Below are 23,345 nucleotides of genomic sequence, written 5' to 3' on the forward strand. Positions count from 1 at the left end.
AAGTTCGAGAAAAGAAAGGAATGAGAAAGTGTCGTATGAGTATCAGATGTGTTTATGCCTCAAATTCTTAGGGTTTCAGCTGTATCCAGGCCAATTCCAGAAAAAAAACAGAAATTGCATCCACGGAGTCCATAAAGTCTACGATTATTGTCATTATTTGTATTATTCACTGGGCACCATCTGTGTGCTCAGCACTGTACAGAATATGCCAGAAAATGTAGTCTCTGAGTAAATGCGTATAGGATGTGTAACTCTGGATAAGATGGCTCAGATATTTAATTACGAAGTGTATAGTTATTGACCATGTTATCACATGTTCACTGTGATGTTAACATCTATGAGTGGTGGCGCTGATGGCAATTGAAATTTTACTTGATTAAGGACTAGAAGATTTGACCATCCAACTTTTTTTTCAAGAGGAAGAGCTGCCCAGAGCACCTGTGCCTATTTATTTTCCTTTCCTGCCTGCAGTGTCCCTGACATACCTCAGGGGTCTCAATTTTTTTCTCAACTTTAAAACGTGGAATTTTCTTAGGGTTTGGTTTTAAATATTCTCCTGTGAGAACTGCAACTAAATCACTATAGTGTTGTGTTTAAGAGCCTTCTGGAAAGTAACTAACCTTTAAACAGAAGTGAAAGCAGTGCTGCCAACTCTCATGATTTTGTTATGAGTTCCATGATAATTATTATTTTCCTTGAAGCCCCAGCTCCTGGAGTCGAGTGGATATGTGATGATTTCAGCCATCAATTCTTAAAGAAAAATGAAGTTTCTAGCCCTCGTGGCTGTGGAGAAAGCTTCAAAATATGATCTCAGTGCACTCAAAAGGCTCAAAAAGCAGAAGGCAAATAAAAATAATACCAAATCTATTATTTTTACATGATATGATGATTTTAAAGCTAATCACATGATTTTTGGTGAGCCTGATTCATAATTTTTGAACATTTGGGATTGGCAATAGTGTTAATGTGAAAGTATCAGCTTCACTCCTGTTTAAAGTCAGTTTCTAGTATATTATTTATAGTAGCGTAACACCCCTAGAGCCCCAGGCAGGTGCAGTTTAAACTCACGGGGCCCTGCCCTAGTAGGATGTTTCCAAAAGTTAAATGATCTATTCCAAGCTGTAGCTCACGAAAGCTCATGCTCAAATAAATTGGTTAGTCTCTAAGGTGCCACAAGTACTCCTTTTCTTATTCCAAGCTTGGTGAACTTCAAAAAAGTAATAGAAAGTAAGCTAGATTTTTCTATAATTGTTGTATTCAAGAGTTAGTAACAAAGTAAGAATATATATTAAAATTTTAAACCTAACCAATGTCCCTTAAGTGAGTTGACAAGACATCAGAACATGTTAGTTTTAGAGTCTAATATTTATTTAATTTTCTTTATATAGGAATTAGATACAGTTCTCCTGTCAGATAATAATTTTTAAGTTATTATCTGCAAAAAAAAAATGAGAGTTTTCAGGTGCCTAAGTAGCCCCTGGAATCACGGTTAAAATGCCCCCCCCCACCAAAATCTGAAATGGCACCCTGCTTCGTGGGGCCCCTAGCACTCCCACGTACTGTAGAAAGCCCTAACATCTGGGCTGAAGCCTCTTACCCTGCCACTGCCCGGCTAGCAGGCAGGGATGGCACAGCCCAGCACTTCCTTCCCTAGCTGCAACCTCGCAAACCTGCCTTCTACTTATTAGCAATCCCCAGACAATGGTATCTTTTTGCTAGCAACAGAGGGGTTGCTAATAAGTAGATTCTACTGTATCTGGAAATTCTTTGAATCACAGGCACATAGAGAACATATAATGCAGAGAATTCAAACAACACACAGGAACTTCATCCCACCTTAGAGGAGCAAAATCCAGCTCAGTTTGCTGAAACAGGGTATCATCCAAAAACTTCTGACCTTGCATTGAATATGTCATCAGTAGTGGGAGACAGGGAGAGAAGCGACTGTCCTGAATTTCTGTTAAGAGTAAAAATATCATGATGATGTGGTAATAATGCAATAGTCATGGCTTGCTAAGCAACCCCTTACTAATCCAACTGCCCTGCCATCTGGCATAGCTTGCAAGGCTAAAAAATGCCAATTATGGTAAAAAAAAAATTACATAATCCAGCAATGCTGGTGACTGAAGTAGGTGAATCAAAAAGAAATAATACACATTTCAAAGAAGTTGGTATGGAAGATCACATTATGATTCTTTATACAGACATCCAATTATATAGATGATGGAATTTCAGAAATTAGATGTTTAGAATCTTAGAAAGTAGAGCTAGAAAAGTACTCATAAATCAATCTACCTACCCACCCAGCATGCCCAATTGTCAATGCAGCTTCAATATCCTGGTCAAAGATCCAATCCAGCTAAATGCCAAGTCCCCTCAATTCCCAGTGAAAGGGCTCAGCACTTTACCAGATCAGTCCCTATAGTAGGCTGATGCTTTGCTTTACTGAGCAACAAAGGACAGTCAAGATCCCACTAATCTTCAAAAAAATAGCATCTATGTCTCTGTTTTAGGATATAAATTACAAGAAAATACCAAGTTTGACAAACAATATTTAAACTTCTATTGATACAGTCTTCACTTTGAATGATTTCAAAATGCTCTAAAAATTGCACAAAGGATCAGATCACTCACCCAAAACTAATATGCACCCACTTCTGGAGACACTCTGGCTTGACAGAGCACACCACCACCACCACAATACATTTTTGCAAAGGAAAGTAAACAATAGCTACAACAACTACAGGGGGAACTTAGAATCATAGAATCATAGAATCATAGAATATCAGGGTTGGAAGGGACCCCAGAAGGTCATCTAGTCCAACCCCCTGCTCAAAGCAGGACCAATTCCCAGTTAAATCATCCCAGCCAGGGCTTTGTCAAGCCTGACCTTAAAAACCTCTAAGGAAGGAGATTCTACCACCTCCCTAGGTAACGCATTCCAGTGTTTCACCACCCTCTTAGTGAAAAAGTTTTTCCTAATATCCAATCTAAACCTCCCCCACTGCAACTTGAGACCATTACTCCTCGTTCTGTCATCTGCTACCATTGAGAACAGTCTAGAGCCATCCTCTTTGGAACCCCCTTTCAGGTAGTTGAAAGCAGCTATCAAATCCCCCCTCATTCTTCTCTTCTGCAGGCTAAACAATCCCAGCTCCCTCAGCCTCTCCTCATAACTCATGTGTTCCAGTCCCCTAATCGTTTTTGTTGCCCTTCGCTGGACTCTCTCCAATTTATCCACATCCTTCTTGAAGTGTGGGGCCCAAAACTGGACACAGTACTCCAGATGAGGCCTCACCAATGTCGAATAGAGGGGAACGATCACGTCCCTCGATCTGCTCGCTATGCCCCTACTTATACATCCCAAAATGCCATTGGCCTTCTTGGCAACAAGGGCACACTGCTGACTCATATCCAGCTTCTCGTCCACTGTCACCCCTAGGTCCTTTTCTGCAGAACTGCTGCCTAGCCATTCGGTCCCTAGTCTGTAGCTGTGCATTGGGTTCTTCCGTCCTAAGTGCAGGACCCTGCACTTATCCTTATTGAACCTCATCAGATTCCTTTTGGCCCAATCTTCCAATTGGTCTAGGTCCTTCTGTATCCTATCCCTCCCCTCCAGCGTATCTACCACTCCTCCCAGTTTAGTATCATCCGCAAATTTGATGAGAGTGCAATCCACACCATCCTCCAGATCATTTATGAAGATATTGAATAAAACCGGCCCCAGGACCGACCCTTGGGGCACTCCACTTGATACCGGCTGCCAACTAGACATGGAGCCATTGATCACTACCCGTTGAGCCCGACAATTTAGCCAGCTTTCTACCCACCTTATAGTGCATTCATCCAGCCCATACTTCTTTAACTTGCTGACAAGAATACTATGGGAGACCGTGTCAAAAGCTTTGCTAAAGTCAAGAAACAATACATCCACTGCTTTCCCTTCATCCACAGAACCAGTAATCTCATCATAAAAGGCGATTAGATTAGTCAGGCATGACCTTCCCTTGGTGAATCCATGCTGGCTGTTCCTGATCACTTTCCTCTCATGCAAGTGCTTCAGGATTGATTCTTTGAGGACCTGCTCCATGATTTTTCCAGGGACTGAGGTGAGGCTGACTGGCCTGTAGTTCCCAGGATCTTCCTTCTTCCCTTTTTTAAAGATTGGCACTACATTAGCCTTTTTCCAGTCATCCGGGACTTCCCGGTTCGCCACGAGTTTTCAAAGATAATGGCCAGTGGCTCTGCAATCACAGCCGCCAATTCCTTCAGCACTCTCGGATGCAACTCGTCCGGCCCCATGGACTTGTGCACGTCCAGCTTTTCTAAATAGTCCCTAACCGCCTCTATCTCCACAGAGGGCTGGCCATCTCTTCCGCATTTTGTGATGCCCAGCGCAGCAGTCTGGGAGCTGACCTTGTTAGTGAAAACAGAGGCAAAAAAAAGCATTGAGTACATTAGCTTTTTCCACATCCTCTGTCACTAGGTTGCCTCCCTCATTCAGTAAGGGGCCCACACATTCCTTGGCTTTCTTCTTGTTGCCAACATACCTGAAGAAACCCTTCTTGTTACTCTTGACATCTCTGGCTAGCTGCAGCTCCAGGTGCGATTTGGCCCTCCTGATAACATTCCTACATGCCCGAGCAATATTTTTATACTCTTCCCTGGTCATATGTCCAACCTTCCACTTCTTGTAAGCTTCTTTTTTATGTTTAAGATCCGCTAGGATTTCACCATTAAGCCAAGTTGGTCGCCTGCCATATTTACTATTCTTTCGACTCATCGGGATGGTTTGTCCCTGTAACCTCAACAGGGATTCCTTGAAATACAGCCAGCTCTCCTGGACTCCTTTCCCCTTCAAGTTAGTCCCCCAGGGGATCCTGGCCATCCGTTCCCTGAGGGAGTCGAAGTCTGCTTTCCTGAAGTCCAGGGTCCGTATCCTGCTGCTTACCTTTCTTCCCTGCGTCAGGATCCTGAACTCAACCAACTCATGGTCACTGCCTCCCAGATTCCCATCCACTTTTGCTTCCCCCACTAATTCTACCCGGTTTGTGAGCAGCAGGTCAAGAAAAGCACCCCCCCTAGTTGGCTCCTCTAGCACTTGCGCCAGGAAATTGTCCCCTACGCTTTCCAAAAACTTCCTGGATTGTCTATGCACCGCTGTATTGCTCTCCCAGCAGATATCAGGAAAATTAAAGTCACCCATGAGAATCAGGGCATGCGATCTAGTAGCTTCCGTGAGCTGCCGGAAGAAAGCCTCATCCACCTCATCCCCCTGGTCCGGTGGTCTATAGCAGACTCCCACCACTACATCACTCTTGTTGCACACACTTCTAAACTTAATCCAGAGACACTCAGGTTTTTCTGCAGTTTCATACCGGAGCTCTGAGCAGTCATACTGCTCCCTTACATACAGTGCTACTCCCCCACCTTTTCTGCCCTGCCTGTCCTTCCTGAACAGTTTATAACCATCCATGACAGTACTCCAGTCATATGAGTTATCCCACCAAGTCTCTGTTATTCCGATCACGTCATAGTTCCTTGACATCACCAGGACCTCCAGTTCTCCCTGCTTGTTTCCAAGGCTTTGTGCATTTGTATATAAGCACTTGAGATAACCTGTTGATCGCCCCTCATTGCCAGTATGAGGCAGGAGCCCTCCCCTCACAGACATTCCTGCCTGTGCTTCCTCCCGGTATCCCGCTTTCCCACTTACCTCAGGGCTTTGGTCTCCTTCCCCCGGTGAACCTAGTTTAAAGCCCTCCTCACTAGGTTAGCCAGCCTGCTGGCAAAGATGCTCTTCCCTCTCTTCGTAAGATGGAGCCCGTCTCTACCCAGCACTCCTCCTTCATGGAACACCATCCCATGGTCAAAGAAACCAAAGCCTTCTCTCCGACACCATCTGCGTAGCCATTCGTTGACTTCCACGATTCGACGCTCCCTACCTAGGCCTTTTCCTTCCACGGGGAGGATGGACGAGAACACCACTTGCGCCTCCAACTCCTTTATTCTTCTTCCTAGAGCCACATAGTCCGCAGTGATCCGCTCAAGGTTCACTTAGTTCACTTAGTTCACTTAGGTGCACTTAGTTGAAGTGAGCTGTAGCTTACGAAAGCTTATGCTCAAATAAATTTGTTAGTCTCTAAGGTGCCACAAGTCCTCCTTTTCTTTTAGTTAGACAAGAGTATAATTACTCAAATTGGAATTTGGCTCAAACAGCAGAGCTAAAGCTCTTACAATTGTAAAAGTGCCATGGGATTGTCAATGACCACAAGTGGACCCAGACTGTACACCTAATTCAAAAAGTCATCTTCCTTGACTGTTGATTTGACCACATGATCAGCCCAGTCTGAATCCTTCTAGTGGTACCAGTCCACTCTTGCATCAAATTTAAGCTTTTTGTCACCAAGTTCAAAGTGCTATATATTTTGACTTCTCCTACTTGTCCTCCATTGTTAAGCTTCATGTTTCCCCCACCACCTCTGCTCCAATACTCCCCAGCCTTGTCCACCCATTTGCCAGCTTCTCATATAATCACTTCCAGGAAGCCCCATGGTATGAATTCCCATAGCTCATCTACAAAGACCCTGTACAATCCACATCTGAATCCTTTTTAAATATCCACTTCTGCCACACCACTTAGTGAACTGAGCTGACTTGTATGTAAATTACCATTTATTCCCCTTTCCCTAATCCCTGTCTGCCCTTAGACTATGAGCTCTGTAAAGTTGGGACCATCCCTTAAGTGTTTGGAAAGTACCTAGTACATCAAAGTAGCTACTGTAAATAAATTATAAACATTAAATAGAGGCAGCGGCTACATCAGTCCAGTTACCCCAATATTGACTTAATGGGAAGAGAGCCACTGAGGCGATGTTTCCACAGCAACTGGGAAGTGGATTCCCAGCATAGGTAGACAGACTTGTGCTAGCTCAGCTCAAACCAATGTGCTAAAAACAGCAGCATGGACGTTATGCCACTGACAGGAGTTCAGACTAGCTACCTGGGTGGGAGCTCGGGCAGCTAGCATGAGTCACCGCCAGCGCTGCAATGTCCACACTGCTATTTTTAGTGCACTAGCTCTAGCTGAGCTACCACAAGTCTGTCTACCCGGGCTGCGAATCACACCTCCCACCTGCCGTGTAGACTTCACCATGAGTAAAGTAGACTTGCACAATGGTGAGTTTATAAAAAGTAGTACCAAATCACATATTTTTTTAGATGGGTTTACTAGACAGGTGGTTTCCCTTCCCCACTCAATCAGAACATATCTGGCCAAAGAGTGCTATCTTGGTTAGTTGTCTCTCTACTTGTATTTAAAGCAGAAAGGGCCAAGTGACCTAGTAGATCTTTTCCATCTCTAACTTTTATGATGTTGGGTTTTAGACTTATTTGCTTATTTGATCCCTTTGTATAAGAAATGGGACCTCTAAACCTCTACTGTAATAGCATAAAATAACCAAAGCCCACAGAACGTGCTAGCGTTAACATCAATTACTATGTCAAGCACTGTTATATTCTGTAGCAGTAAGCGTTTGATTCTCTGGCACATTTGCTTGTTTTATATGCCAATGGTCAGTTTACCCAGTATGAAAAAAACTTTGCACCTATACATTATTTTTCATTAATTATCAACAAAAGCAGATATGGATGTTTTATATCACAAGAAGCAAAACAGCATTTTACAAAAGTTACTTATTTATACAGTAGACCAGCAGAGGCCTTTTAAAAACACACACCCATTTTGATACAGGTAATATCTCCCATCTAATATGATAGGTAAGCAGATCTCTGGCATTTCCAAAGTATTAAATTATAAAAATCCACCTGGAAAAAAAAAAAAACCATTAAGAACACATTGTATCATCAGTCAGGGTGAGAGATTACTGATTCAAATCCTATCTAGTATTTTAGACTTAGTTTGTGGTTTTGTTTATTTGCTAGATAATCTGCTTTGATCTGTTTGCTATCACTTATCACTTAAAATCTATCTTTCTGTCATTAATAAACTTGTTTTATGCTTTATTTTAACCAGTGTATTTTGAGTGAAGTGTCTGGGAAAAATCTCAGCTTGGTTAACACAAGCTTGTTGTGCATATCTTTCTCACAGAGAGAGGAAGGTGAACTATATTAATGAGCTTACATTGTATAGATTCCTGTGCAGTGTAAGACAATATAATTCTGGGTTTATACTATAGCAGGGGGTGCAAGCCTGGGGAGCTGGGAAACTGGCTGTCTGTCTTTGAGTGGCTTAGGTAAAGAACTGAGGTAGCTCAAAGAAAAGGAGGACTTGTGGCACCTTAGAGACTAACAAATTTATTTGAGCATAAGCTTTCGTGAGCTACAGCTCACTTCATCGGACGCATTCAGTGGAAAATACAGTGAGGAGATTTATATACATAGAGAACATGAAACAATGGGTGTTACCATACACACTGTAAGGAGAGTGATCAGGTAAGGTGAGCTATTACCAGCAGAGGGGTGGGGGAGGGGACAACATTTTGTAGTGATAATCAACATGGGCCATTTCCAGCAGTTGACAACGTCTGAGGAACGGGGGTGGGTGAATATACATGGGGAAATAGTTTTACTTTGTGTAATGACCCATCCACTCCAAGTCTCTATTCAAACCTAAGCACTTACATGAGAGGAAAGTGATCAGGAACAGTCAGCATGGATTCACCAAGGGAAGGTCATGCCTGACTAATCTAATCGCCTTCTATGATGAGATTACTGGTTCTGTGGATGAAGGGAAAGCAGTGGATGTATTGTTTCTTGACTTTAGCAAAGCTTTTGACACGGTCTCCCACAGTATTCTTGTCAGCAAGTTAAAGAAGTATGGGCTGGATGAATGCACTATAAGGTGGGTAGAAAGCTGTCTAGATTGTCGGGCTCAACGGGTAGTGATCAATGGCTCCATGTCTAGTTGGCAGCCGGTATCAAGTGGAGTGCCCAGGGGTCGGTCCTGGGGCCGGTTTTGTTCAATATCTTCATAAATGATCTGGAGGATGGTGTGGTTTGCACTCTCGGCAAATTTGCGGATGATACTAAACTGGGAGGAGTGGTAGATACGCTGGAGGGCAGGGATAGGATACAGAGGGACCTAGACAAACTGGAGGATTGGGCCAAAAGAAATCTGATGAGGTTCAATAAGGATAAGTGCAGGGTCCTGCACTTAGGACGGAAGAACCCAATGCACAGCTACAGACTAGGGACCGAATGGCTAGGCGGCAGTTCTGCGGAAAAGGACCTAGGGGTGACACAAGTAAAACTATTTCCCCATGTTTATTCCTCCCCCCGACACCTCCCACTGTTCCTCAGACGTTCTTGTCAACTGCTGGAAATGGCCCACCTCGATTATCACTGCAAAAGGTCCGTCCCCGTCCCCCCCCCCGGCTCTCCTACTGGTAATAGCTCACCTTACCTGATCACTCTCCTTACAGGGTGTATGGTAACACCCATTGTTTCACATTCTCTATGTATATAAATCGCCCCACTGTATTTTCCACTGCATGCATCCAATGAAGTGAGCTGTAGCTCACGAACGCTTATACTCAAATAAATTGGTTAGTCTTTAAGGTGCCACAAGTACTCCTTTTCTTTCTGCGAATACAGACTAACACGGCTGATACTCTGAAACCTGAGGTAGCTCAGTTGGGTGTGTGGCGCCACCTGCTGTTGTGTTGATTTTTTGCCAGAAGCTGGGAATGGGCGACAGGAGATGGATCATTTGATGACCACCTGTTCTGTTCATTCCCTCTGGGGCATCTGGCACTGGCCACTGTCGGAAGACAGGATACTGGGCTAGATGGACCTTTAGTCTGACCCAGTATGGCCATTCTTACATACTTACGATAAAAGGGCATGGTGAGGCTGTCTGAATCTTCACCAGTGAGAGAAAAGGGCCAGCACAACTGGAGGGTTAGAGCCCACAGTGGTTCCCACAGCTCCCAGACTGGATCTTGGGGGTGACAACCCATCACAATACATTTTAGAATTGATGTAGGGATTTTAATTTTTGGGGGGGGGGGGGAGGGGGAGAAGTGGAGGCAAGGGTGGCTCCATTATGCAGTGAGGAGATGATTATACAGACTGAGATAATTCCACAGCCACAAAATCATAGAGCAAAAGCGGCCCAGAATATGGGTCATTCCCCCCATCCATAATAATAATGTGATCACAAAGCAATGTCAAATAATTCATTGTATCTCAGCTGCTGTCTCTACTACGGTACAAGACACTAAATACCTCAGTCCATGCCTCAGAGCTTACAGTCTAAACAGATTAGACTGGGACACCCACAGAAAAGTTCTGTCCTCTGCCCCCTCCATTCTCTCTCTCACCCTAATTTTCAGTATAATGTTAAGAAATACCCATTTTTCTACCATGGTTTACTATGTATGACTGTAGGAACTTTTGAGATAGCATTTGGAAGTACAGTGGGTATGTGCTTAGTGCTCTTTGATAGCACAGAATGCCAGGTGCAGAAGGCAGCTTGAAAGAAGGCAAGACAAGTGTGTGAGAAGGGAGAGGTGATATGGAATACATGGCAGTTAAAAAGGCAAAGGGCATGTAATGACAGCAAAGGATCTGTTTGTGGGGGATCATCAGAAATATCCCAAAACATCTCACCGTACATGTCTGTTTCCCTGGCTTTAAAGTTATTGTGACTAATTATTAAGTCTACAAGCTGGAATACACTTTCATTTTCTTTAAATTGGCCTTGCATTGAGGCATCTCAATTTATTACTATGAGAGGAGTAATAAACAGAAAAGTTTTAAGCAGAAAAGTAAACTCTGTCTTGTTCTCCCTACCTCTAAGTCGTCAACTTCCCTCTCTCTCTCTGCTTCCTACCTCCCCACCCCCTGCCTTAAAGCAGTCAGCCACCTCTGAGCTACTGGCCTGTTCCCTGCATGGAGTGACTCTTCGCTCCATGTCAGTTCTTTCCTGGGCTGGATGACCAATGCATCTCATTTCCCCCATAGGTGTCCAGCCTTAGGGGACTGATGGCAGTGGTCAGTGACCAGCAGCAAACAACTGAGTGGGTCAGGGAGGCAAGCTAGAGAACAAGTGGCAAAGGAAGGAGAAATTCTCAGCCAAGAGGAAGAGGAGCCGGTCAAATTTAGTATAGTCTGATCTTAGACCCATCTTCCAGCAGCCTGAATCCTTCCTTCCTCAATACAGTGCCCCCTAGAGGCTAACTGGAAACCAAGGAAGCTGGCTGGTTAAACACGCCCCAAGGGGTTAAATACCTTGCACTAAGCCAGTGTTCTAAGGGTTTAAGGCTACAGAACTAATTCCTTACACAAACACAGTCCTATCAGTTTTAAAAAATGCATCTTCCTCTCCCCTCAGTATTTTTTAAGGTTTTCTAATTTTATGCTGCCTGAATCATCACATTTTTGATCACTTATTTACTTCAGGAACAGAAAGATCATCACTATCATATTCTGGCTGCTTATGATGATTTAAGGGATCATTACACCAAGATGTACCCTAGGTTTTGTGGGCAGAAAAGCAGGTGCATGATGCTCAAAGCAGCAAGTGACGTCAGCGCAACACTCTTTGAGTATCTTGTGTCAAAACAGTAATTCTTCCTGCTGTCACTCTAAAGGTCAAAAGCCTTCTCACAGTTGAATTTACCGAGCAAGCAAACATGGGCATGCTACTTTATCTTACAGTCTACTGACAAATCTGAATGCCAGAATCAAATTGCTGTTCATGGAAGATTAAAGAGAAAGGCAAAAACAAAACAGAACTTTCTTGGCTTTGTCAGTTTGCTCTATATGTAGATCAGGTGACCTCAATACAAATTTCATAATGGCATTTAAAAGGAAGCTGCAAGGCAGAGTTACAGATTCAAAACACTTTTAAAAAAAGAGAAATGTTGTTGTTACAACCAATATTGTTAGAACCAATATTTCCCCCCAATAAAACAATTCTGAAAATTCAAGCTTGTGTGTTGAGCTACTGCTTAACGTGTATGGTATCAACCTATGCACTCTCTACACATGCAGTTTTTTAGTCACTGCTTCCTAAAGTACCTCGAGAGTCTTCAATATCACATCACAATCAAGCTCTGCACTCTCTTATGGACAGTGTAAATAGAAGTAACAGGATAAAATTTAGAAAGAGAAAATTTAGCCAAGTATCAGGAGGTTTTCTTCACGATGCAATAGTCCCCAAAGTAGCAGAATCTTTGGACATTTATACTGGACAAAGCTCTAGAAAAGTACCAAGAGGGAAATGTTGCATTGGAAAGATGAATTGGAAGGGAAATGAATTGGATAATATAAGCTAATGGGTCTCATCCTTCTCTAACTTCTATGACTTTACAATGAAACTCCATATACTGCAAAATAGAATCGAAGACTAACATGGCTGCTACTCTGAAACCTATATTTATTCAATACATTAAGTTGCAACTTTGGTTATAGTGAACCAGTAATAACGCTGAAAACATATAGCACTTTTCATTGTAAGGCTGCTCAAACATTTAATTAAGCCTCACACCACCTTGCAAGATAGAGAAGAGTTTTCTTTACAGAAGAAAAAACTGAGGCAAAGAAATTCAGGTCTGGTCTTCACTCAGAAAGTCTAGAAAGAAAAGGAGTACTAGTGGCACCTTAGAGACTAACCAATTTATTTGAAGTGAGCTGTAGCTCACAAAAGCTTATGCTCAAATACATTGGTTAGTCTCTAAGGTGCCAATAGTATTCCTTTTCTTTTTGCGAATACAGACTAACACGGCTGCTACTCTGAAACCACTCAAAGTCCATGTTCAGTAATCAGTATAGCTGCATCAATGCCGAGACGTAAGGGCTTACTTACCCTAGGAAATTACATTGCACTAGAATACCATCCTAAGGCGTCACAGTCACTAACAAGAAGTTGAACAGGGCTTACTACACAGTGTGGACACCAAATGCCATGTTTAACATCTTGACAACTGATCATAGTTAACCGTAAGGCACATCAGTAATATACTGAACAAACAAATTACCCTCAGACAATTTCCACGGCTCTTCTCCTGCCTCAGCTGAAGAAGACCAAACAAAATATTGGTTCTTCTTTCTACGAAGGATAAAGAGGCAGCCATCATTTTTAAATTTGCTTTACCAGAAGTGTTACAGCTACTGAAGTTAACATAGTGCCAAGTTTTATTTGTCAATAGCAGATAGTCTCTACCTTACATCCATTTAATGGAAAACTTGGGTATACTGAATACCCTAGAGTTAAGCCAGACCAACTGACACAATGTTAAACAAAACCATACTTGTTGACAATGAGTGCTAAGTTGTGTTCATCATTGCATTTATTTACCACTGCTCCTCAAGGTCATATTCTAACATGATGTATTTTCTCAGTGTAGACCACCTCTCCGTGTAGGCAAGGGCAAGCTGAGTTTGCACCATGAGAGCTAATTTTACTCAGCTAAGCACTTTTAGATCCCTGGAATATCACAAAAGTGGATTCTTTTAACATGTCATCCAATTATGATAAATGTCCCTCTACCCGCTAGCACACAATATATTTTTTTCATTGAATGCACTCTTTTACATCCTTCATAATCACCGCATGATTTCTGATGAGATGCTTTCGCCCTAAACAGGTGTAAGTTATTTAATGACAGGTTTCAGAGTAGCAGTCATGTTAGTCAAGTGGAGTGCCCCAGGGGTCGGTCCTGGGGCCGGTTTTATTCAATATCTTCATAAATGATCTGGAGGATGGTGTGGATTGCACTCTCAGCAAATTTGCGGATGATACTAAACTGGGAGGAGTGGTAGATACGCTGGAGGGGAGGGATAGGATACAGAAGGACCTAGACCAATTGGAAGATTGGGCCAAAAGGAATCTGATGAGGTTCAATAAGGATAAGTGCAGGGTCCTGCACTTAGGACGGAAGAACCCAATGCACAGCTACAGACTAGGGACCGAATGGCTAGGCAGCAGTTCTGCAGAAAAGGACCTAGGGGTGACAGTGGACGAGAAGCTGGATATGAGTCAGCAGTGTGCACTTGTTGCCAAGAAGGCCAATGGCATTTTGGGATGTATAAGTAGGGGCATAGCGAGCAGATCGAGGGACGTGATCGTTCCCCTCTATTCGACATTGGTGAGGCCTCATCTGGAGTACTGTGTCCAGTTTTGGGCCCCACACTTCAAGAAGGATGTGGATAAATTGGAGAGAGTCCAGCGAAGGGCAACAAAAATGATTAGGGGACTGGAACACATGAGTTATGAGGAGAGGCTGAGGGAGCTGGGATTGTTTAGTCTGCAGAAGAGAAGAACGAGGGGGGATTTGATAGCTGCTTTCAACTACCTGAAAGGGGGTTCCAAAGAGGATGGCTCTAGACTGTTCTCAATGGTAGCAGATGACAGAACGAGGAGTAATGGTCTCAAGTTGCAGTGGGGGAGGTTTAGATTGGATATTAGGAAAAACTTTTTCACTAAGAGGGTGGTGAAACACTGGAATGCGTTACCTAGGGAGGTGGTAGAATCTCCTTCCTTAGAGGTTTTTAAGGTCAGGCTTGACAAAGCCCTGGCTGGGATGATTTAACTGGGAATTGGTCCTGCTTTGAGCAGGGGGTTGGACTAGATGACCTTCTGGGGTCCCTTCCAACCCTGATATTCTATGATTCTATGATTCTATGATAGTCTGTATTCGCAAAAAGAAAAGGAGGACTTGTGGCACCTCAGAGACTAACAAATTTATTTGAGCATAAGCTTTCGTGAGCTACAGCTCACTTCATCGGATGCATTCAGTGGAAAATACAGTGGGGAGAGTTATATACATAGAGAACATGAAACAATGGGTGTTACCATACACCCTGTAAGGAGAGCGATCACTTAAGGTGAGCTATTACCAGCGGGGGGGAGGGAGGGAGAGAGGGGGGAGGAATAAACATGGGGAAATAGTTTTACTTTGTGTAATGACCCATCCACTCCCAGTCTCTATTCAAACCTAAGGATCTACAACCTATCCTGAAGGACGACCCATCACACTCACAGATCTTGGGAGACAGGCCAGTCCTTGCTTACAGACAGCCCCACAACCTGAAGCAAATACTCACCAGCAACCACACACCACACAACAGAACCACTAACCCAGGAACCTATCCTTGCAACAAAGCCCGTTGCCAACTGTGTCTACATATCTATTCAGGGGACACCACCATAGGGCCTAATCACATCAGCCACACTATCAGAGGCTTATTCACCTGCACATCTGCCAATGTGATAGATGCCATCATGTGCCAGCAATGCCCCTCTGCCATGTACATTGGCCAAACTGGACAGTCTCTACGTAAAAGAATAAATGGACACAAATCAGATGTCAAGAATTATAACATTCAAAAACCAATTGGAGAACACTTCAATCTCTTTGGTCACTCAATTACAGACCTAAAAGTTGCAATTCTTCAACAAAAAAACTTTGAAAACAGACTCCAACGAGAGACTGCTGAATTGGAATTAATTAGCAAACTGGATACAATTAACTTAGGCTTGAATAAAGACTGGGAGTGGATAGGTCATTACACAAAGTAAAACTATCCCCCCCCCCCCCCCCCGCTGTTCCTCAGATGTTCTTGTCAACTGCTAGAAATAGCCCACCTTAAGTGATCACTCTCCTTACAGTAAAAAGAAAAGGAGTACTTGTGGCAATTGGTTAGTCTCTAAGGTGCCACAAGTCCTCCCTTTCTTTTTGCGAATACAGACTAACACGGCTGCTACTCTGAAACTTCTCCTTACAGTGTGTATGGAAATACCCATTGTTTCATGTTCTCCATGTATATAAATATCCCCACTGCATTTTCCACTGAATGCATCCGATGAAGTGAGCTGTAGCTCACGAAAGCTTATGCTCAAACAAATCTGTTTGTCTCTAAGGTGCCAGAAGTACTCCTTTTCTTTTTAAGTCATTTAAGGAATTCATTTGAGTGTATTCTTCTACCATAGCAGCCTCTTTGATTGCATGCGTGCAATGACTGAGTTACTAGCAATAGGATATGCCTTGAGGTGAGCACCGCCTGGATACGGTAGCCCAAAACCCTTCCCGTGTCCCAACCCCCTGCCCTGAGCCTCCTCCCCCACCCAAAGTCCCTCCCAGAGCCCATGCTCCGCACCCTCTCTTGCGCCCCAACGCCCAGCCCTGAGCCCCCTCCCATACTCAAACTCCCTCTCTCTTAGTTAACTGGAATTTTTGACTTACTGGCATGCCCCACTCCCCCAACATGCTGGATAACAAAGCTTTTACTGTATATCCAAGAGGAATCAGAGAATATCAGGGTTGGAAGGGACCTCAGGAGGTCACCTAGTCCAACCCCCTGCTCAAAAGCAGGACCAATCCCCAATTAAATCATCCCAGCCAGGGCTTTGTCAAGCCTGACCTTAAAATCTGATACATTCAAATAAAAAGATTTGTATAAGTCTTACCATGATAAGGTATTTCTAGCTAAAATTCTTGAGAAATAATTATTATTCAGATGCCTTTTGTAACTGAAAATAAAAATCTTATGCAACATTAAGTCATTGACCTAGCTGAAGCTTGATAACAACTTATGTTTATATAGCACCTTTCAATGAAAGTTTCAAAACACTATAAATGTAGATTATTTTTCCCACCAGTGAAATGTATTACAACACTGCACAACAAGTGCAGAGAAAACGAAGAATACTTTACCCACTTCAGAAGAGAACGATTTTTTACATAGGGAATTATATACGCTTATCGCTTAGTGGTTTACATTATCAAAACACTATACATATTGGACTACTTCATCTTCAACCTTGCTAAGGATTACTCCCCCTTTGCAAGTGGAGACAGTGAGGCAAAGAGGTTAAGTGACTTGCCCAAGGTCACAGTGCAATCCACTTGCAGAAGCAGCATTACAACTCATATGTTTTTAAGGGGGGGAGGGAGAGCTCAGTGGTTTTAAGGGGGGAGGGATAGCTCAGTGGTTTGAGCATTGGCCTGCTAAACCCAGGGTTGTGAGTTCAATCCTTGAGGGGGCCATTTAGGGATCTGGGGCAAAAATTGGGGATTGGTCCTGCTTTGAGCAGGGGGTTGGACTAGATGACCTCCTGAGGTCCCTTCCAACCCTGATATTCTATGATTCTATGATTCTAAGGCCTGCAGGAACCATTATATCATCTAGTTAGGAACCCCCAACTCTGAGTTCACTAAACTATACTATCCTTGCCTTTCTAATTATAGTTACCAAGACTGGAATTTTGTTCAAACACTAAAGATAACAGGTTCTCTTGCTAAAGTAAGATACAAGCGGTCAGGTTCCTCATTCCAAAGATGGACCTTGACAACAAAACTACATAGGATTTATTTTGAAAAACCATTGATCAGAGCTGTACTAAATTAAATCCATGCTAAGGATTGTGAATGCTCAGTAAGCAACTAAGCTTATCTTGTTAAAAGATTATTCAATATACCCAATAGCGGAGTGTGTGCCATGTCCCCTGTATGCTGCCTTCCAAGCTCTTCTGTCGGAGTCAACAAGCCTTCCTCCAGAGTAGGGAACTCTGTCAAGTCATTTCCACCACCAGTCAGGCCCAACCTCATTCCTGATGTTGCCGCTAGATGGCTGACATCCATTTCTACTGGAAGCTGATACCATGACTCCATTCCCTACAACAATTTGGAAGAAAAATTCTTTAATTTTTCATTAGTCTTACTTTTGCTTCCAAAATCAAAAGTTTAATAATAAGCTATTTGTATTATTATTGCATTAAAATGTATTTTATAGTATAAACAGACTGTTCTTCTATTTAAATGTCTTGAATATATTCCTATCTACTCAGGTATAAATAAAGGCCCCAACCAAAGCAAGACAGTTAAATCCAAATGTGGTAAAGAGAAGCATGCAATATCACTGGTGCATTAAAAACAGACTTCACTCCGATATAAACTTTGAATGTGACTCAACAGCATTACAAATATGGCCCTTGTACCAGTCAACGCTGGTCAATTTCCTTGCAGGATGATTCTTTAAGAGAAGGAAAGCCCTTTTGGGATGTCACATTTTCAAAAGGATCTCCCAACTGCACAATCAAGGATTACAAGGTGAATGTCCTACCCTTTAAGTGTGGGTAACAGAACGCACCAGAAGTCTGACAAAAAGTCACCAACAATGTTCACTCATAATTACTAAAGCGTGCAATGAGCATTGTACTTGGTAGAAGACAGAGCCTCCATAGGGCTAAGACAGAAGGCAACATGAATTGCAGAGGAGGGAAAGGGGTTAAGAAAGGCCTTCAACCAATGTTCCCTCTAATTTTTTACATCCATGTGCGAATGAATTTTGTTATGTGCACCAATATGGAGTTGATGTGTGGCAGGGGTGGGGTCAAGAGGTTCGGAGTGTGGGAGGGGGCTCACGGCTGGGGCAGAGGTGCGGGGGGGTGATGGCTCTGGCTGGGGGTGTGAGCTCTGGGGTGGGGCCTGGGACAAAGGGTTTGGGAGTTGCGAGAAGGGGCTCAGGGCTAGGGCAGACGGTTGTTGTGTGTGGGGGGTGAGGGCTCTTGCTTGGGGCGTGGGCTCTGGGGTAGGGCTGAGGATGAGGGGTTTGGGGTGCTGGAGGGGGCTCAGAGCTGGGGCAGAAGGTTGGGATGGGGTGGGTGAGGGCCTCTGGGGTGGGACCGGAGATGAGGAGTTTGGGGTGCAGGCTGCCTGGGGGCTGCAGCAGGGAGAGAGGACTCTCCCCAGCCATCTCTCGCTGCAGCAGCCCGGGGCCAGGGGAAGAGGCGCCTTTCCCCGGCCCCAGTAGCTCCGGAACTGGGGCCGGGGGAAAAGGCACCTCTCCCCGCCTGCATGGCCCTTGATAGCCGGCTGTGTGGCCACACAGCTTACAGGGAACTTAGCCTTCAACCCCTTACTACTAGGTCCACGGTTTAAGAAAAGGCATGGGAGGTAAGTGCGGGGAACAAAATATTGAGTGAGCACAGGGAACCTGAAGATAAGGGAGAGAGGAACAATAAGTTTTCTTCAAGTTTTCCATCTGGATAAAAGCCTCCAATCCTCTCCAATGTCCAGCATCCCCGTATTCCACTAAGGTACAACTCCCTCCACCAACATACCTCCTACAGATTTGCAAACATTTAGAGGACAGCACCCTGCTTTGATGGGCCACATATTACCTGACTGAGCAAAGGTCCCCTCCAGCAAATCTTGAATGCCAGCCCAATTTAAACATTGGCACTTTTTATTTTAAGAATCCAGGGAATTTTGTAAACCAAAAACTTTTGCCCCCAAAAAATTAAAGGTTGAAAATGTGTTTCAAAGGAGCCCAGTTAACTCTCCCCCTCAAATACACTTTCTACACAAAAATACTTTTAAAAAAAAAGTTACAAAACCTGCAAATGAACAGTTGAAGTATCCAGTCATTTCCCCCACTACCACAAGTCTCTCATCACTCAATATCACCCACCCAAACTGAACTCTGCCTCCAAATAAAATTTGAAAAAAAAAAAAAAAAAAGCAAAAGGTCAAAAAATAAATTACTGGGGGATTATAAATCTTAATTCTTATTCAAGACATCAATTTCTAATAATTTGTTATTTGACCCTGGCATATAGTTTTGGATATATTTTATTGGAAGGCAACGTTAAGTTTGCAGTGTAAATCAGGTAGGACGGCAGTAAGTGATGGAAGACTATATCGTCTTGGGGAACTACCTGGATTCCTTCTTGTTAGAGGCTAGCTAAAGTTCCCCTGTGATTGAACACACCCCTGTATTCACATCCTACAGACTACCATAATCATCTTTGTACAAAATAGGCCTTGTGAGGTACCACTTGAAAACTCATAACTCACTGGTAAATAATATCATGATGAAATATATATAGCAACATTATATGTAAAATTAAATCCCCATATGATGTTATTAGCACATGTTCAAAACCACACAGCCCTGCACGGCTACAACTACACTACATCGCCAACGGTTATTAATCAGATCTGTCCTAAACAAAGTACTGTGTATTTACCTCAATTTACATATAAGTAGTAAACAGGGCCAGTAAGACAGCAGGGGAAGCAGAGCAGATCAAATATGCATTTTAGCAAACAAGCGGGGAGAAAGAGCATGGTGTCTCCTTGATCATCATACTCCATGTCGCCTTCCTCACTGTTTGAATGAACTTTGCTTTGAGAGGTAATCTTCAGAAGAATCCACTTCAAAGTTTCACTAAACTAGCTCGTCAATTTTTCTTGTAACCAATTCTGATTTTTATGCCTTATTACTTGTATTCACTTAAAATCTCTCTCTTTATAGTTCATAAAGTTGGTTTAGTGTTTTATCTAATCCAATGTGTTTGAATGGAAGTGTCTGGGAAACTCAATTTGGGGTAACAAAGTGTGCATATTATTTCTATTAAAGAAATACAGACTTTATATGAATTTGTATTGTCCAGGAGAGGGCTGGGCAATACAGGACATACATTGCTGGGGGGAAATCTAGGACTGGTGGTGTGTTGGGGTCACCCCATATTATAACCAAAGCTGGTAAGAACCAATGTGTGGCTGGTTGGCTACAGCACACACTCTGACATAGCTGGGAGTGACTTGTATGTGGGAGGCTGTTTGTGAGCATTCCAGACTGGAGGCTACAGCAGCAAAGCCGTGTAAAGGGCACCACAGTTTAGAGGGCAGGGGACACACAGGTACTCATTAGTCTGGATTGTACACTGGGTATGTCACAGAATCAACAAAAAACCTCCCCACCTGAATACCACTATGGCTTTGCTAAGGAAACATACTACAGTAAAAGCTATTTTATCTGGCATGTTGGGGAAATGGGGGGTGCCAGTAAGTGCAAAATGCCAGTTAATTAGGAGGGAGGGAATTTGAGTGCGGGGCTGGGGGGTTTGGGTGCAGCTCTGGGAGGGAGTTTGGATGCGCAAGGGGGCTCGGGGCAGCGGGTTGGGGTGCCAGATGCAGTGGGCACTCACCTCAGGCAGCGACCTATCCTGGCTGCTCCTAGGTGGAGGCATAGCAGGCAGCTCTGCACAGTGCCCCCGTCCTGCCCCAAGCACTAGCTCCACAGGACCCATTGGCTGGGAACAATGGCCTTGGGAGCTGTGGGGGCAGCGCCTGTGGGCGAAGACAGCGCACAGAGCCACCTGCCATGCCTCTGTCCAGGAGCAGCTGGGACAGGTCGCCACTTGCAGGGAGCCCCCTGAGGTCAGCGCCCCCACCCCAGATCCAACAGCCTGCACCCCCTCCTGTGCCCAAACCCACTGCCCTGAGCTCCCTCCCACACCCAAACTCCCTCCCAGAGCTTGCGCTCCACACCCCTCCCGTGCCCCAACACCCTGCCAGACCTGTACCAACCGGACTATAAACTGGAATTTCAATGAAGATCAGAAATGCCTGTTTATAGAGTTTTCTGGTTGGCAAAGTGCCAGATAGAACAGTTTTTATTGTAATATGCTGCATGAAACAAACAGCCAGCTCTGTAATAAAAAAAATTCCACATGATCTCTCAACTGTGCAAGCTGGTCATCACCTGACCTATCTGAAACTCCAAAGCCACTTTTGACATCTGTAGGATCTTGACTGACATATGCACAAATCAACAAAGTAGGAAAAAATATTTTTGGATGGCTATCTAGATCATACCTCTAATGGCAAACATTAGAAAAAAAATTATTGCTTTTGAAAAATTAGTGTTTTATTTTTAAATTTAAAATAGGGACTTGACAGAGATATTTAAGACATTGCTGTGTTTTAATGTAATACTCACCATACCTACTCTAACAGAAGTATTAGGCTAATGTATTGAGTAATTTATTTTAATAAAGTAAAATTACAGACTTGCCTTATAAATCAAAATGTCCCTGATAAAAATTGAGAGTTTTTTTGGTGTTATTCCTTTCTTTCTATTTATCTTATAATTTACTACAGTTTTATTAACTGTTTTCTACTAGTTCATGTAGTTCTTTGGAAGTAATCATATGGCATTAAAGTGTGTTGCTTTAAAGATTGTTGCATCAATCCACCAGCAAAAGTCTGAACTCAAAGAAGGAAAGAAGCAGAGGGGAAAAAGCTGAAGTTGATTCCATCATGGTAGAATGAGTAAGTCTAATCCAAAAGTCATATTTAGACCAGTGGATGCCCTCCTTTGTGAGAAATAAAAGATGTAAGTAAGAAAACTAATTTTCTTATTATTTGTATTGTGGAACACCCAGAGGAACCAATCAAGAGTGTACTTGGTACTCAACAAACACTTAAAAACATCATGCTTGACACGAAGAACTTACAAACTAATTTAAGATAACTAAAAACTAAAAATTAACCATTTTCTCATCAGAAAACCCTCAATAGCCAAAAATAGGCCTCTATCCTACAAATACTTATGCATGTGCTAAATTTTAGACAGTGAAGAGGACCATTAGTTTCAATGGGACCACTAACATTATGTGAAGTTAGGAACATGCATAAATGTTTGCAGGATCACAGTCTTTGGCTGTATTCCCAACATGTATCAATTGCATTACAGATCTCTCACCTGGATACACAGGATTTCAGGTAAGTGAACTCCTTGTCTGATTCTATTTGGATAAACAACGATCTACTAAAGGTATATTTGAAATACCTGATTAACGGCAGATCTCTGTCGGATTGCTTCTCCCAAGGAGATCCCACTGGCAGTTGAAATCTGGGTCCCACTGCTGCTTTGGCTTAACAACTCTTCCTTCCATCCACGGTGTGGTGGTGTTGTAGCAATAGGCTAAAATCATTTTTTTAAAGAGAGAAGTAAGAATTTATTTTCATGATCCTTTGAGGTACAGAGCCATTTAAGTTGTAATGTACTATGCAATATCTGTAAAAGCAGATAGTTGCTGGCCCAAACTAATGAGATAAGAAACACATGCTGTAGCTGGAGGTGCAAAGGGGGAAAGTTAATTTGTGCATAACGTTTCTAGTTTTACACGCTAAAATAGTAGCAATGAAATATCATGTTCTGTACATAAGACGATTACTTGCATGAGTCAGGAGATTATCTTTCCCTATTCATGCAGCATTGTGCAATTCACAGAGAGCTAAGGAAGCATTGTTCTAAGTCAGCCATAAAAATGTTGGCATACTGTGGGGCCATGCGGGTACCCATAGCAGTACCGCTGACTTGAAGGTGTATATAAAGTCCCCAAGTGTGAAATAGTTATGGGTGAGGACAAAGTCACAAAGGTCAGCCACCAGGTTTGCCGTGACATTATCGGGGATACTGTTCCCGATGGCTTGTAGTCCATCTGTGTGTGGAATGTTGGTATAGAGGAAACTACAATCCATCGGTGATCTTCCAGAAAACACCACAAGGCCCCACAGTACGCT

At 43.2% G+C, this 23,345-nt stretch overlaps 1 protein-coding gene across 8 annotated transcripts in view; it reads right to left on the minus strand.

The window, feature by feature from the left end:
- ALMS1 (ALMS1 centrosome and basal body associated protein) overlaps nt 1–23,345 on the minus strand; it is a 132,541-nt gene that overhangs the window by 75,988 nt on the left and 33,208 nt on the right. For 7 of the 8 annotated variants that reach the window (XM_073342985.2, XM_073342984.2, XM_073342983.2 and 4 more), the window contains exons 2-4: nt 22,609–22,743; nt 17,447–17,642; nt 1,837–1,957 (exon numbers count right to left, since the gene is read on the minus strand). In XM_073342985.2, coding sequence (XP_073199086.2) covers nt 1,837–1,957; nt 17,447–17,642; nt 22,609–22,743 — 452 coding nt within the window. Of the gene's footprint in view, nt 1–1,836; nt 1,958–17,446; nt 17,643–22,608; nt 22,744–23,345 lie in introns of those variants that run through there. The other variant, XM_073342987.2, reaches the window with a different exon arrangement.

The sequence above is a fragment of the Lepidochelys kempii genome, chromosome 4 (genome assembly GCF_965140285.1).
Source record: "Lepidochelys kempii isolate rLepKem1 chromosome 4, rLepKem1.hap1, whole genome shotgun sequence".
NCBI classification, from domain to species: domain Eukaryota; kingdom Metazoa; phylum Chordata; order Testudines; family Cheloniidae; genus Lepidochelys; species Lepidochelys kempii.